Genomic DNA, 13,158 nt, shown 5'->3' with positions numbered 1-13,158 from the left:
TGAAACTGGCTCCGTTGCCCCTAGCAACCAACCAGATTCCACTTTTCATTCCTTACAGACTCTTTGGAAAATGAAAGGTGGAATCTGATTGGTTGCTAGGGGCGACTGAGCCAGTTTGACTTTACACCATGTTTGATAAATCCCCCCCATAGAGCGTATGTTATGTACAGTATTTGTGTTAAAGGGGTTGTCCGGCGCTAAAAAATTATTCACAGAATAACACACATTACAAAGTTATACAACTTTGTAATGTATGTTATGTCTGTGAATGGCCCCCTTCCCCGTGTCCCACCACCCCCACCCGTGTACCCGGAAGTGTGGTGCGCTATACATTACCTGTCACGTGCCGACCACGGTCTCCGATCTTCAGTCAGTGACGTCTTCTTCGGGAGGCCGGCGGATCTTCCCGAGTGCTGGCCGCCCTCTGCAGCGTCATCCGAAGCTCAGCCGCGATTGGCTGAGCATAACTGTGCTCAGCCAATCGCGGCTGAGCGGCTGATGACGCGGCCACATCATCAGCTGCTCAGCTGCGATTGGCTGAGCACAGTTATGCTCAGCCAATCGCGGCTGAGCTTCGGATGACGCTGCAGAGGGCGGCCGGCACTCAGGAAGATCCGCCGGCCTCCCGAAGAAGACGTCACTGCTGAGGATCGGAGACCGTGGTCGGCACGTGACAGGTATGTATACCGCACCACACTTCCGGGTACACGGGTGGGGGTGGTGGGACACGGGGAAGGGGGCCATTCACAGACATAACATACATTACAAAGTTGTATAACTTTGTAATGTGTGTTATTCTGTGAATAATTTTTTAGCGCCGGACAACACCTTTAAGGGCAGATGTGTAATATTAGAGGGTAAATTTCACGACGGGTCGCTGCTTCGTTAGAGGAAAGATTACATTTACTTGGGCCTGACTACTATACATTACATGCCATACCGTACCATGGTTTTCACATAAATAAAGAATTCTGCACATATACAATGTATGCATATAAAATATATAGGGGGAGATTTATCAAACTAGTGTAAAGTAGAATTGTCTTAGTTGTCCCTAGCAACCAATCAGATTCCACCTTTCATTTTTCAAAGAATCTGTGAGGAATAAAAGGTGGAATCTGATTGGTTGCTAGGGGCAACTGAGCCAGTTTCACTTTTACACCATGGTTGATAAATCTCCCTTATAGTTTTCTTGCACTGTATAATAAATCAATGTAAGTCTTTGACCACACAAGGCCTTTTTTTGGGCCGTCTGACGGCCATCATTTGGCGTCCAAATAACAGTTTTTATTTCAAAACGACGGCTGTCGTTTGTGGAATAAGGGCCGTTGTTTTGTAATGGCTATTATTTCGGAGTAAAACTACGTCCACCCACAAAAGAAGGCCTTAAAGGACAAGAAAAAAGTGTGGTTTTGGCACAACATTTCACAGTCACCCTGTAGGACAAAGTGCAGTTTGAGGCAATGTTCACACTTAGTATTTCTGTCAGTTTTTTTGGTCAGTATTATTTCAACCAAATCTTTCCATTATAATTTTGCCTTGTCAGTTCCACTCCTGATTTTGGCTACAAATACTGACAGAAAAACTGATAAAAATGCTGTGACCAAATGTGAAAACAGCCTTAGTGGTAGTTCTATGGTTGCTTTTAAAGGAGAATTATAGCCAAACTCTGAATAAAAAAAAAAAGCTGAATAAAAAGAAAATGCTCATTTGTTGACTGATCAGATAGATCTTTTATGTGGCCGTTTAAAGGGGTACTACGGTGTAAAATATTGTTTTTTCAAATCTACTGGTACTAGAAAGTTATATAGGTACTGTTGTATTCTTTCCAGTCTGACACAGTGCTCTCTGCTGCCACCTCTGTCCATGTCAGGAACTGTCCAGAGGTGGGAGAGGCTTTCTATGGGGATTTGCTACTGCTCTGGACAGTTCCTGTCATGGACAGAGGTGGCAGCAGAGAGCACTGTGTCAGACTGGAAAGAATACACCACTTCGTGCAGGACGTAAAGCAGCTGAGAAGTACTGGAAGACTGGAGATTTTCAAATAGAAGTCATTAAAAATTCTATATAGCTTTCTGGTACCAGTTGATTTTAATTTCTTTTTGCCAGAGTACCCCTTTAAGTTATCATTTTTTGATAACTGAGACGTGCTGCTGATCACAATGAATTTAAATGTCTGCATGATTAGTTAAGTCCAAACACCAAACTCGCTGAATGGCAGCTGTCAGAGAGCTGGTGACGCTTCTCTGCGGGGAAACAGGTATGGGTAAGTACAGAGTCTTTATTATGTTTCCCCCACCCCTTCTCTGCACCAGATTTACAGATTTGGCTGGAGTTCTCACACATTTGAAGTCAAAATCTTGCCTTATAAAATCTGGGTTTTCCTATATATCATTGATCCTCTTTTATACACACAATACATTTTAGACATGTAAAACAATTTACAAGGATACTAACAAAATACAAGGTGTGCATATGAAGTTAGAAGTGTTAGTGAACAATCATGAGTGGAGACCTAACATATTTGCTCTTTTAGGCTATGTTCACACAAGGTTTTTTCAGCTCTGTTTAAAATGAAGTCTGTCATTTTGAGTCTAAAATAACGGACGTCATTTAGCAGCCTGGCCTCCCCTTGGTGCAATCACGGCTGTCGGTACATTATACTACTTTGGGATTACTAATTGGACTTTGGATGCGGCTTAATTGAAAAAGTCAATTGAATTTAATAGTAAAAATGGAGAAAGAACGGTGACAAAAGAAAAACTGTGTGAACAACTAATAAAAAACGTCCGCTGTTTGCAAAAGACGTCCGAAAATAATGATCATGTTCATACTTTTGACGTCCGCAGAAAAAATGTCCGTTATTCAATACATTGTGAGCATTGGACGTTCGTCTTCCCATTGACTTTAATGCATTGCCATTGCAGTCAGTTAAACCGCGGCAAAAACAGCCGCCTTTTCTCTATCTTTGACGTTGTGTGAACATAGCCTTTCAATTCAACCTGATCCAACATCCTTTCCCTTCACACTGTAGTATATTTAATGCACAAAACAAAACTACAATTCCCATCATGCCTGGGCAGCCAACGCCATTGTCCAGGCATGATGGGAATTGTAGTTTTGCAACAGCTGGAGGGCCAGATGACACTACATGTACTACGGGTCGGTGTACTCTGAAGAACACAAAACATTGCCAGGATGGTCCCTAAATCTTGATCACACAAATTATGTGTAAATAAGGTTTTAGTATCATGGTGAGATCAATTTCGGCAATGCTAATGCTGACTTTATCTGATAAGTTGCAGGCGTACACACTGGAAAAAGAGAAAAAACAGAGAGAGAATGTAAGACAATTACTGGATAAAGAGGTAAGATACATCCGAGCAATGTCCATATACCGTCTCATTGTCAAGACAAGATGTCTCTACCTGACTGTGTGTCATAAAAGGAGACCTATAAGGCATTAGACGTGTATTTGGTGCACTCAAAATTGATAAAATGCTGTAAAGCCGGTTATGCAGCGACATGCCGGAGTGCAGTGCGTAAAGCCACATACAACAATAACCTGTTCATGTACACACATACACATACAATAATACACAAACTTGCTCAGAAGTCTGTGTTGGTATTAGGTTGTCAGGTGACGGGGGTTGTGGCATAATCCCAGTCACATTCCATAGACAGGAATGGTGTTATTTCTAAGGAAAAAAAAGACAGATCCCTAATTTCATACAATGTGTTTAGGACACCATTAAATGAAATATACATAGACTCGGGGATGTAGTAATTCAGATTAAGCAATGCTTAATGCTATTTGCAAATCTTTGTAGGAGGCGAACAGAAAAGCTCAAACACAGTTTTTTGTGTTTTCAGCAGAAAGCAGCAGCACAGAACTGGGGGAAGGAGACTGAATAGATAATAACAAGTATAGAATGAATTGTTAATCTCATAATGGGCAACATTATCAAAAGTTATGTTTTTGCGGAATACCCCTTTAAGCTGAGCTGACATGCGTCTGGCGATCTGGAGCCACCATTCAAGAAGCTAGATTTTATATTGCACCTGCTGTTCCATGTGATGTCTTGTTGACTGAAATGAGGCACAGTGCTAGATGCATGGATGATATATTGTAGATTCTCTCTGCTTCACTAGTGCAAGATCATAAACATGCTGAAACATTCCGTTGGGAAGAAAATTTCCACTAAAATGGGGCAATTGTAGTTTGGAGGTTGTGCACCCTTGCCCTGGATTAACACTGTAGGGTTATCTTATCGGTTGAACTTAATAGACTCCAATCTTTTATTTTTTTTTAACCTTATAAACTATAACAGCAACTAAATGAACCTGTCCTTAGAGGCTTCTTATATTGGAATGTACAATACTGATAGATACATTAAAGGGTTTGGCCATTTTATAGTAAAATAGTTCAGTGTACAGTATTAGTAACCGAATTCACTGCACTTACTGACAGCAGCTTTCTGTGTATTTCATACAGCTAATATCAGACTGCCCTCCAGGCTGTGCTGTCCTGCTCTGTGGTGAGTCTGTCCATAAGATGGCTGACATGGAGGAGCATGTGACCATGTCCCGCCCCCCAGTGTTCACCACTGAGCCTGTATATGCCTTTGGAGTACACTGGGGGGCGGGGCATGGTCACATGATCCACCATGTCGGCCATCTTATGGACAGACTCACCACAGAGCAGGACAGCACAGCCTGGAGGAGGGAAGTCTGATGTTAGCTCTATGAGGTACACAGGGAGCTGCTGTCCGTAAGTGCTGTGAATACAGTTACTAATACTGTACACTGAACAATTTTACTATAAAGTGGCCAACCCCTTTAAGGAATTTTTGAACCATTATTTAGTATAGAAACAGACACAAATACATCAAATGAATTTCATGCATATAATATACACGAAGTATGCAGAACAATTCATAATAAAGACAATAATCATATTACCTGTATATGTCATGTCATTAGGGTTGCCAATAACAACCAATCAGATTGCAGATTTGGAAATGCCTCCTATATATTCTATAGCAGGACACGTCAGAGACCTGCCTAAGGAACCAGTCTACTTGTTTTAAAGGTATTTTCTTTTCCCTTTTAAGTTAAGGAAAGTTCTTGATCTAGAACGCAATTTGGAGCTGAAGACTGAAAAGCTTAGATCTGCAGAAGAGATGCAAGACAGCTTACACCGGCAGATAGAGTCACTTAAGGTACAGTATATAATGGGACACAAAGCTGGCCCGATAGAGACATACCTGTACATCGCTGTTGGATACATTCAGTATTTTTCATTCTCATTCTTGCAACGTCGTAGATTATACTACTAGTGTGGTAAAAACTGGTAAAAACTGAACTTCCCTATAGTAATGGTTCAGTCTAGATTTCTTCAAGGGGTTGTCTGGTTTAACACACCTGCTCGCAAATCTCCCCCTATTATTCAATAGAACTGGGACTCAACCAGCCAGAGCAGATAGTGGTTACCAAGGACTTCTCTTTCTCAAGACAAGTTGATTTATCTGTACACTATGTAATACTTCATTCCTCCTGTGGGGGTGCTACAGGGGGAATGTAACAGTCAACCATGTAACAACCTGTATGTACACATGTATGATACAACCCGATATCAGAAAAATTTGGGGGGGGTCCTCGATTTGATTTTTCATACACTGCCCATGCAGGGTATCCAAGGGTGACAAATAATAATAAGGCCGGGTTTACATTCATCCGGCGGTGCGGCGATGTTTCCTTCTGGTGCAGGAGAAATGCTCTGGAGGGAAATCCATCTTTGAACTGATCTCATTGTTTTCAATGGGACAGTTCAAAGCATGCGGCGTGCAAATAGTGCCACCGCATCGCTGGAGGCATCATGCGGCAGAACTTATCTTGCAGCGTCCTAACACACCACCGGTCCAGTGATGCGGCGGCTGCATTTATTGAAGTCTATGGAGTGTCGGAGGCCTTGCCGGTACCAACGCATGCATTTATGCACCGTCCGGCTTTCATAGGAAAGGTGTCCCAGGCCCGCCCATTAACCCTTTTGACCCTAGCCCTGCAGCACAGTGGCCCCTATAGGAGATGTCCCCATGTTCTACTGCCCCCAGTAGAGGGTCCAATGTAAGTTGCCCCCCCCCCCTTACCCCCTATAGTAGTTCACCTGCTCTGATGCTGTAGCAGCTGACCCTATAGTAGATAGCCCCGTGAGGTGTACCCCCTAAAGAAGACCATCTACTTTAGGGGTACACCTCACGCGGCCATCTACTCCTGTGCTGCTGCCCCTATAATAGATAGCCGCTGTATGTAGAGGAAAAAACTGATCACAACTGATGTAATAAACTTATGGCAACTGATTGGAACTGATGGTTTTTATCAAAAAAAAGGATAGAAAGCCTGATGACAACGAATGCCTTTTTGGCATCAGTTGTGACATCAGTTGTGGTCCGTTTCTTCCATAAAAAACGGAAAAGGATGCAACCTATATATATAAACCTAGCCTTATAATAATATGTATTTGTATAGCGGCAACAGATTCCGCAGCGCTTTATGATACTGACTGATCAGTAATGAAGACCTATATCTTCATACGTATTTTTTTTTCTATTTCTCCAGGCTGAAAATGAAAATAAATTGAAACAAATGGGGGCACTGCATATAACAATTGCTAATCTGGAGGGTGAAGTTAAAAGGATGAAAGGAGAGTTCAAGGTGATTACATTTACTTTAGACGACTTTACATTGTTTGTAGATTAATACAGTGGGATACCACGAGGGATAAAATAAAACTGGTGTCAGGAGAGGCAAATGGCACATACAAGCCCTGACTAGTCCCGCCCACTGTCCCTGCCTCTTGCCTCAACGGCCGCGGACAACCATGAAGACGTTCCCTACTCTCTGTACGTGGAGCACAAATTCTGACACCCCCCCCAGTAAATCCAGTGCAGCAGAAAGTTGTGGGGAATTATATTTAATTGCACGATTCATTTTGAAAAGATGGAAGCAGAACGAACGAGACAGAATGAGACAGGACTGCGAACAAAACTCAGATCTGCTGAAGAGGCGATGAACAGCCTGGAACTGCAACTGGCGCAGCAGCAGGTGAATGCTTAGTATTATCTACACTTCATAAGGCTGGGTTCACACTACGTATATTTCAGTCAGTATTGTGGTCCTCATATTGCAACCAAAATCAGGAGTGGATTGAAAACACAGAAAGGATCTGTTCACACAATGTTGAAATTGAGTAGATGGCCGCCATATAACAGTAAATAACGGCCATTATTTCAATATAACAGCCGTTGTTTTAAAATAACAGCAAATATTTGCCATTAAATGGCGGCCATCCACTCAACATTGTGTGAACAGATCCTTTCTGTGTAAATCCACTCCTGGTTTTGGTTGCAATATGAGGACCACAAAACTGACTGAAATATACGTAGTGTGAACCCAGCCCCATATTGTAAATAATTTATATTATTTCATAGTATAAGCCGGTGGTCCCCAACCTGTTAGGAGTTTAAAGGGGTACTCCAGCAAAAAAATTCTTTCAAATAAACTGGTGTCAGAAAGTTATGTAGATTTATAATTTACTTCTATTTTAAAAATCTCAAGTCTTACAGTACTTATCAGCTGCTGTATATCTTGCAGGAAGTGGTGTATTCTTTCCAGTATGACACAGTGCTCTCTGTTGCCACCTCTGTCCATGTCAGGAACTGTCCAGAGCTGTAGAAAATCCCCATAGAAAACCTCCTGCTGTATAGACTCAAAAGAATACTCCACTTCCTGCAGGACATACAGCAACTGATAAGTACTGGAAAACTTGAGATTTTTAGTAGAAGTAAATAGCAAATCTGTATAATTTTCTAAAATCAGTTGATTTGAAAGAATTTTCAAAGAATCTTGCTGGAGTACCCCTTTAAGTTCTGTAACAGCTGGAGAGCCACAGGTTGGGAATCACTGATGCAATGCATGAAAAAGAAATTGTTACAACCAGATGACACCTTCCCATAGAGACCTTTGAGTAGAGATGAGTAGAGAAAAGGGTAGAGAAACTTGGGAAAGTTTGGGTATGAACCTGAACTTTCACCAAGTTCGCTCATCTCTAGTTACGAGGCCCAGAACTTTAGATGCCCACAGGAGCATTGTACCATTAAAGGGAACCTGTCACCCCCCGTGCCGGGGTGACAGGCTCCCAACCCCCCGTTAGAGCACCCTATACTCACGTGATCCTACCGGGGGTGACAGGTCCTCTTTAACTATCTGAACCCTATGGAGGAGATTTATCAAACATGGTGTAAAGTGAAACTGGCTCAGTTGCCCCTAGCAACCAATCAGATTCCACTTTTCATTTTTCAAAGAGTCTGTGAGGAATGAAAAGTGGAATCTGATTGGTTACTAGGGGCAACTGAGCCAGTTTCACTTTACACTATTTTTGATAAATCTCCCCCTCTGTGTTTATATTGTTTTTGTAATTTTTTTTTTCCCCCCAGAAAAAAGACTGCTACACTATATAACCAACAGTACAGTAACCCTAGTTGTCTTTCCTATTGTTCACAGGACGTAAGTAGAGAGCAGGGAGAGGAAATACTTACATTGAGAAGTGCTCTAGAACTTCGTGAAGAAGAAATTCAGGACTTCAAGGATATACACAGGGTAATACAGTGATTGTTGTATAGTATATAGTCTATAGCTTTTCTTTAGCTGCCTGATAATACAGAGTGTGGCTATGTTCCCACTTTGGGAAACAAATCAGGTAACGTTACAAGATGGACGCCTTGCCCGATATTTTCCCGAAGTGGGAACTTAGCCTAAGTTATAATCCGGCACCTATCAGGTCCTGTCAATATGATATCAAATCAATGTTATTGCAATCAACAAGAGAAAATGGCTGAAAAAACATACACTGCACCTCCTGATCAAATGAATAAATATCTATGAAATCTTTATTAATTCATCAATGAAAAAAGGGGACAAACATTTAAAATCATTTAAAAATACACACATACCAATTCACCGGTTCCAATCAAACACGGCAAAAACCTGACCTAACACAAGCCAATAAACGGAGCAGCAGCAAAAAAATCATATGAAGGTGGCAAATATATTAAAAACCAAAATTATTATGCAAAATTACAAATGAATCCCAGAAACCAAAATAGATGAAAAACGATGTAAGGCACAAGGCCAAAAATCACCTAGGGAGCATAAAAAACAAAAATGTGAAACAAGCATATAGATGGCTGCTGCTATCCCAAGTCAGGTCAGACCAGAGAACCCCACGCGTTCCGTCACCAGGACTTTCTCAAGGGTGAAGCTCTAGTCCCACCTTACACATATTTATATCAAAAGATAAATGGATAATAAGAAACAGGTATGTAGCGTTTGAATCGACTTACTCGTACAAGAGAGGAGGACCCCAGGACGCGTAATCCACGCCGGCTTAGCTCCGCCGCCATTCCTATTAGGACATGTGTCTAATCACATGAACACTACAAGGTCACGTGATGGTGACGTGAATAGTAACCCTATGCGCATGCGCCGGAGATTAACACTCGTGTTGCCAGAGGCATCACTGTGTCAATAGTGGCCACTATATAAAGAAAAACATTTGTATTCACCAAGGAAAAGAGTGGTATGAAAATAAAGAGTACAAGAAACAAGAGTGGAATATTGAAAGATGATTTCAAGAATGGGAGCCTAAAATAATTTCAAAAATATGAGCCCAAGTATCCAAAAATTATAATTACAATATGCAATGTCACTATATAAATGGATCCGATACCACCAAAAAATATATACATGAAAAGGTTATTATTATTAAAGAGTTAAATAATAAAAGTGCAGTTTATAATTCATAAAAATAGTACAAATACTAATACATAAAGAAAAAATATATACAGACATTCAATGCGTGAAGGCGACGTGCCAAGCCGGCGTGGGAAGAGCGCCGGCCAAATAAAGACTATAATAGTCATATGGGCAAACACACCAACCCCTAGCCATCAACCAGAGCAAATGCGAATCAGTCCAAAGTAAATTCATCTATGTGCAAAGGTCGTAGATGGCTGGAGAGCCGTGCCAGATCCAAAGATCGCCTCTCATGAACTCCAATAAGGTATTAGGAATATGATTCCATGTGGATATATCAGTCAGGGGATCCCAAACGGTACTCCAAAGTTTGAACACACTGTAGATCCAAGATGGCTTTCCATAGGTTTAGGAAGAGGGAAAGGTTGTATAAAGGTTTCAAACGACCAAATAAACCTGAAATTAATAACGAGGACCATCAAATCAATACCAAAGAATAATAGTAGAGTACTTGCTGTCTCCCTTAGATAAAACCCAGAAAAAGATGTCCCCGTCAACCCCCCCCCCCCCCCCCCCCACCACCCAACCCCCCCCCCCCCCCCCCCACCAAACAAGTGAAAAAACTGATGCAAAAATCTCAGGATGCAAAATAGACAATCGTGAAGAAATAGCAGGGTGAAAGCATACAATATAAAGGTGAGACTAATAAATTATATATAGAAATCTATATTGAGGTGAGCCGATGATAGTGCTCAAGTGACCCCCGATACCCATATATGTTTTAAATATAGAGAATAGTTATCAATGTTATTGCCTCTCTCTATGTCTTATACACACAGCCTATGGGCACTGTATAACATGTACACGTGTCTTCATTTATAGAATGATCGTATAACGCTAGATGAACTCCACAGCCGTTTGTTAGGCAGAGGGCCTACCTCTTCCACGTCTCCAGATCAAAGCTTGATTTTTGGGAATCCATATGAAGGTATTCTACGTGAGGCTTTTCAGATGTTTTAGGGCAGGGCCACACTGTGTTTTTGCAGTCCGTCTAAGGCCGGGTTTACATATGTCCGGCGGTGCGGCGGCGTTTCCCTCTGGCGCAGGAGAAAAGCGCCGGAGGGAAACGCATCTTTGAACTGATCCCATTGTTTTCAATGGGATCGTTCAAAATGTGCGGCGGTGAACTAGTGGCCGCCGCATCGCCGGACCGTCGGTGCGTTAGGACGCATCTTGCAGCGTCCTGGCGGACCGCCGCTCCGGTGATGCGGCGCCGCACCAATTCAATCAAATAGAGCGCCGGATGCCTTGCCGGGCAAGACGCATGCCGTTCGGCTCTGGCATCCGGCGTTCAGGCAAATAGTACACAAAATAAACATATATCTCCCCCTGTGTGCTGTCCCCCCTTGGTCCCCCAGTAGTATATCACCCCCCCTGTTTCTCCTCCAGTAGTATATAGCCCCCCTGTTGCCCCCCCAGTAATATTTAGCTTCCCTGTGTGCTCTCCCCCAATTAGTATACAGCATTGCTGTGCGCTCTCCCCCAATAGTATATAGCCCCCCCTGGGCGCTCTCCCCCTCCCATATAGCCCCCCTGTGCGCTCTCCCCCTCCCATATAGCCCCCCTGTGCGCTCTCCCCTTGTAGTATATAGCCCCCCTGTGAGCTCCCCCAATTTAGTATATAGCCCCCGTGCGCTCCCCCGCAAATCCCATTGAAAATGACAGGAAAACATACTGGGGAAAAAAATGTCAACTGATGAGCGCAACTTGTGACAACTGATGACAACTGATGGAAACTGATGGCAACTGATGGTTTTTAATGAAAAGACGGATAGAAAAACTGATCACAACTGATGCATTTTTGGCATCAGTTGTGACATCAGTTGTGGTCAGTTTTTAGGCAAAAAACGCAACTGATGCCAACTTATATATGTAAACCCAGCCTAATTGGAAGGAAAACGGATGCAATTGTGTGCATCCATTTTTTCCATTGACTTCCATTATAAAAAGCAAAACAAAAAAATTGGTTGACCACCTTTTTGTGTACCATCTAAAAACTGATCTATTAAGCGGACTGCAACCTACCCTTACAATACAGTCCACAATTGTGCACAGTAGTAGTATTCCGTATTCCATGGTCCCTGCATTTTTCCTGAACCCATACCGACAAGTCATCATGCAGTCTGGATTTGCGATCATGGCTCCTAGGCTTCTATTGTGTGTTTAGTCAGTGACTATGTGCAGGCCACAGATGATGGCTCACTGGACCGTCTGAGCCATGGTGTTGCTGACAGATGACAGATCTCTCTTCTGCTCTGTAGTTTCACATTTTGCTTGCTTTTATTCATCTAAATTTTTATCTTTCTTTTCTTTCAGGAAATGTTCCTCGTTTCTCCAGGGGGGTAAGTGCAGAATTGACTTCTAACCCTAATGCTGTTTTTAGGTATTTCACAGACATTCATTAAGCTAAAGATACGAGTATACTACTTACATAATGTCGACCAATTGTCACACAAACCTCAGCTTAAGAACTCCCCAGAACTCACACTACTGTCCCTTAAAGGGGTTATCCAGTGCTACAAAAACATGGCCACTTTCCCCCTACTGTTGTCTCCAGTTTGGGTGGGGTTTTGAAACTCAGTTCCATTGAAGTAAATGGAGTTTAACCCATAGCTGCACCAGGACGTTATTGAACGTCCTCGTGCCGCTATGGGAGTTCAGAGGGGGGTCGCCGCGATCCCGGGTGCCGCATGTAGCCCGGGCTCGCGGCTATTAGCGGGCACGGTCCGATCGCCGTGCCCGCTAATTAAGTACTTAGAAGCAGCTGTCAAAGTTGACAGCTGCTTCTAAATACTTGCTGTTATACATCCCTAGTGGTCTAGTGGGGGGATCGCCCCCCTGCGGCGCGATTGCGGGGGGGCGATCCCTGCATCCATACCGGGCCGGGGTCTGCTCCGTAATGGCGCTGATCCCGGCTCGGCATTCTATTACTTTTGGCTGCAGCAGCCAAAAGTAATAGAACACCGATCTCATGGATTCATGCAGTATAACTACACTGCATGGATCTCTATGAGAGATCAGAGTACATATACTAGAAGTCCCCCAGGGGGGCTTCTAGTATATGTGTAAAGTAAAAGAAAAATGTATTTTTAATAACACAAAATCCCCTCCCCTAATAAAAGTCTGAATCACCCCCCTTTCCCCATTTTATAAATAAAAATAAATAAATTAATTAATAAACAAACATGTTTGCTATCGCCGCGTGCGTAATCGCCCGAACTATTAATTAATCACATTCCTGATCTCACACGGTAAACGGCGTCAGCGCAAAAAAATCCCAACGTG

The 13,158-nt window shown here is 42.7% G+C and overlaps 1 protein-coding gene across 1 annotated transcript in view; it reads left to right on the top strand.

Annotated features, from left to right (window-relative positions):
* CALCOCO2 (calcium binding and coiled-coil domain 2) overlaps window positions 1-13,158 on the top strand; it is a 39,096-nt gene that overhangs the window by 24,709 nt on the left and 1,229 nt on the right. Inside the window, exons 12-18 of the mRNA XM_069953171.1 lie at window positions 3,300-3,368; window positions 5,115-5,222; window positions 6,619-6,714; window positions 7,000-7,104; window positions 8,563-8,658; window positions 10,696-10,801; window positions 12,190-12,215. Of these exons, the coding sequence (XP_069809272.1) occupies window positions 3,300-3,368; window positions 5,115-5,222; window positions 6,619-6,714; window positions 7,000-7,104; window positions 8,563-8,658; window positions 10,696-10,801; window positions 12,190-12,215 (606 nt within the window). The remainder of the gene's footprint in view (window positions 1-3,299; window positions 3,369-5,114; window positions 5,223-6,618; window positions 6,715-6,999; window positions 7,105-8,562; window positions 8,659-10,695; window positions 10,802-12,189; window positions 12,216-13,158) is intronic.

The sequence above is a fragment of the Dendropsophus ebraccatus genome, chromosome 14 (assembly GCF_027789765.1).
Source record: "Dendropsophus ebraccatus isolate aDenEbr1 chromosome 14, aDenEbr1.pat, whole genome shotgun sequence".
In the NCBI taxonomy this organism is placed as follows: domain Eukaryota; kingdom Metazoa; phylum Chordata; class Amphibia; order Anura; family Hylidae; genus Dendropsophus; species Dendropsophus ebraccatus.
Note: the sequence above shows the minus strand (reverse complement) of the source record. Positions and strands in the feature narration are given on the sequence as shown.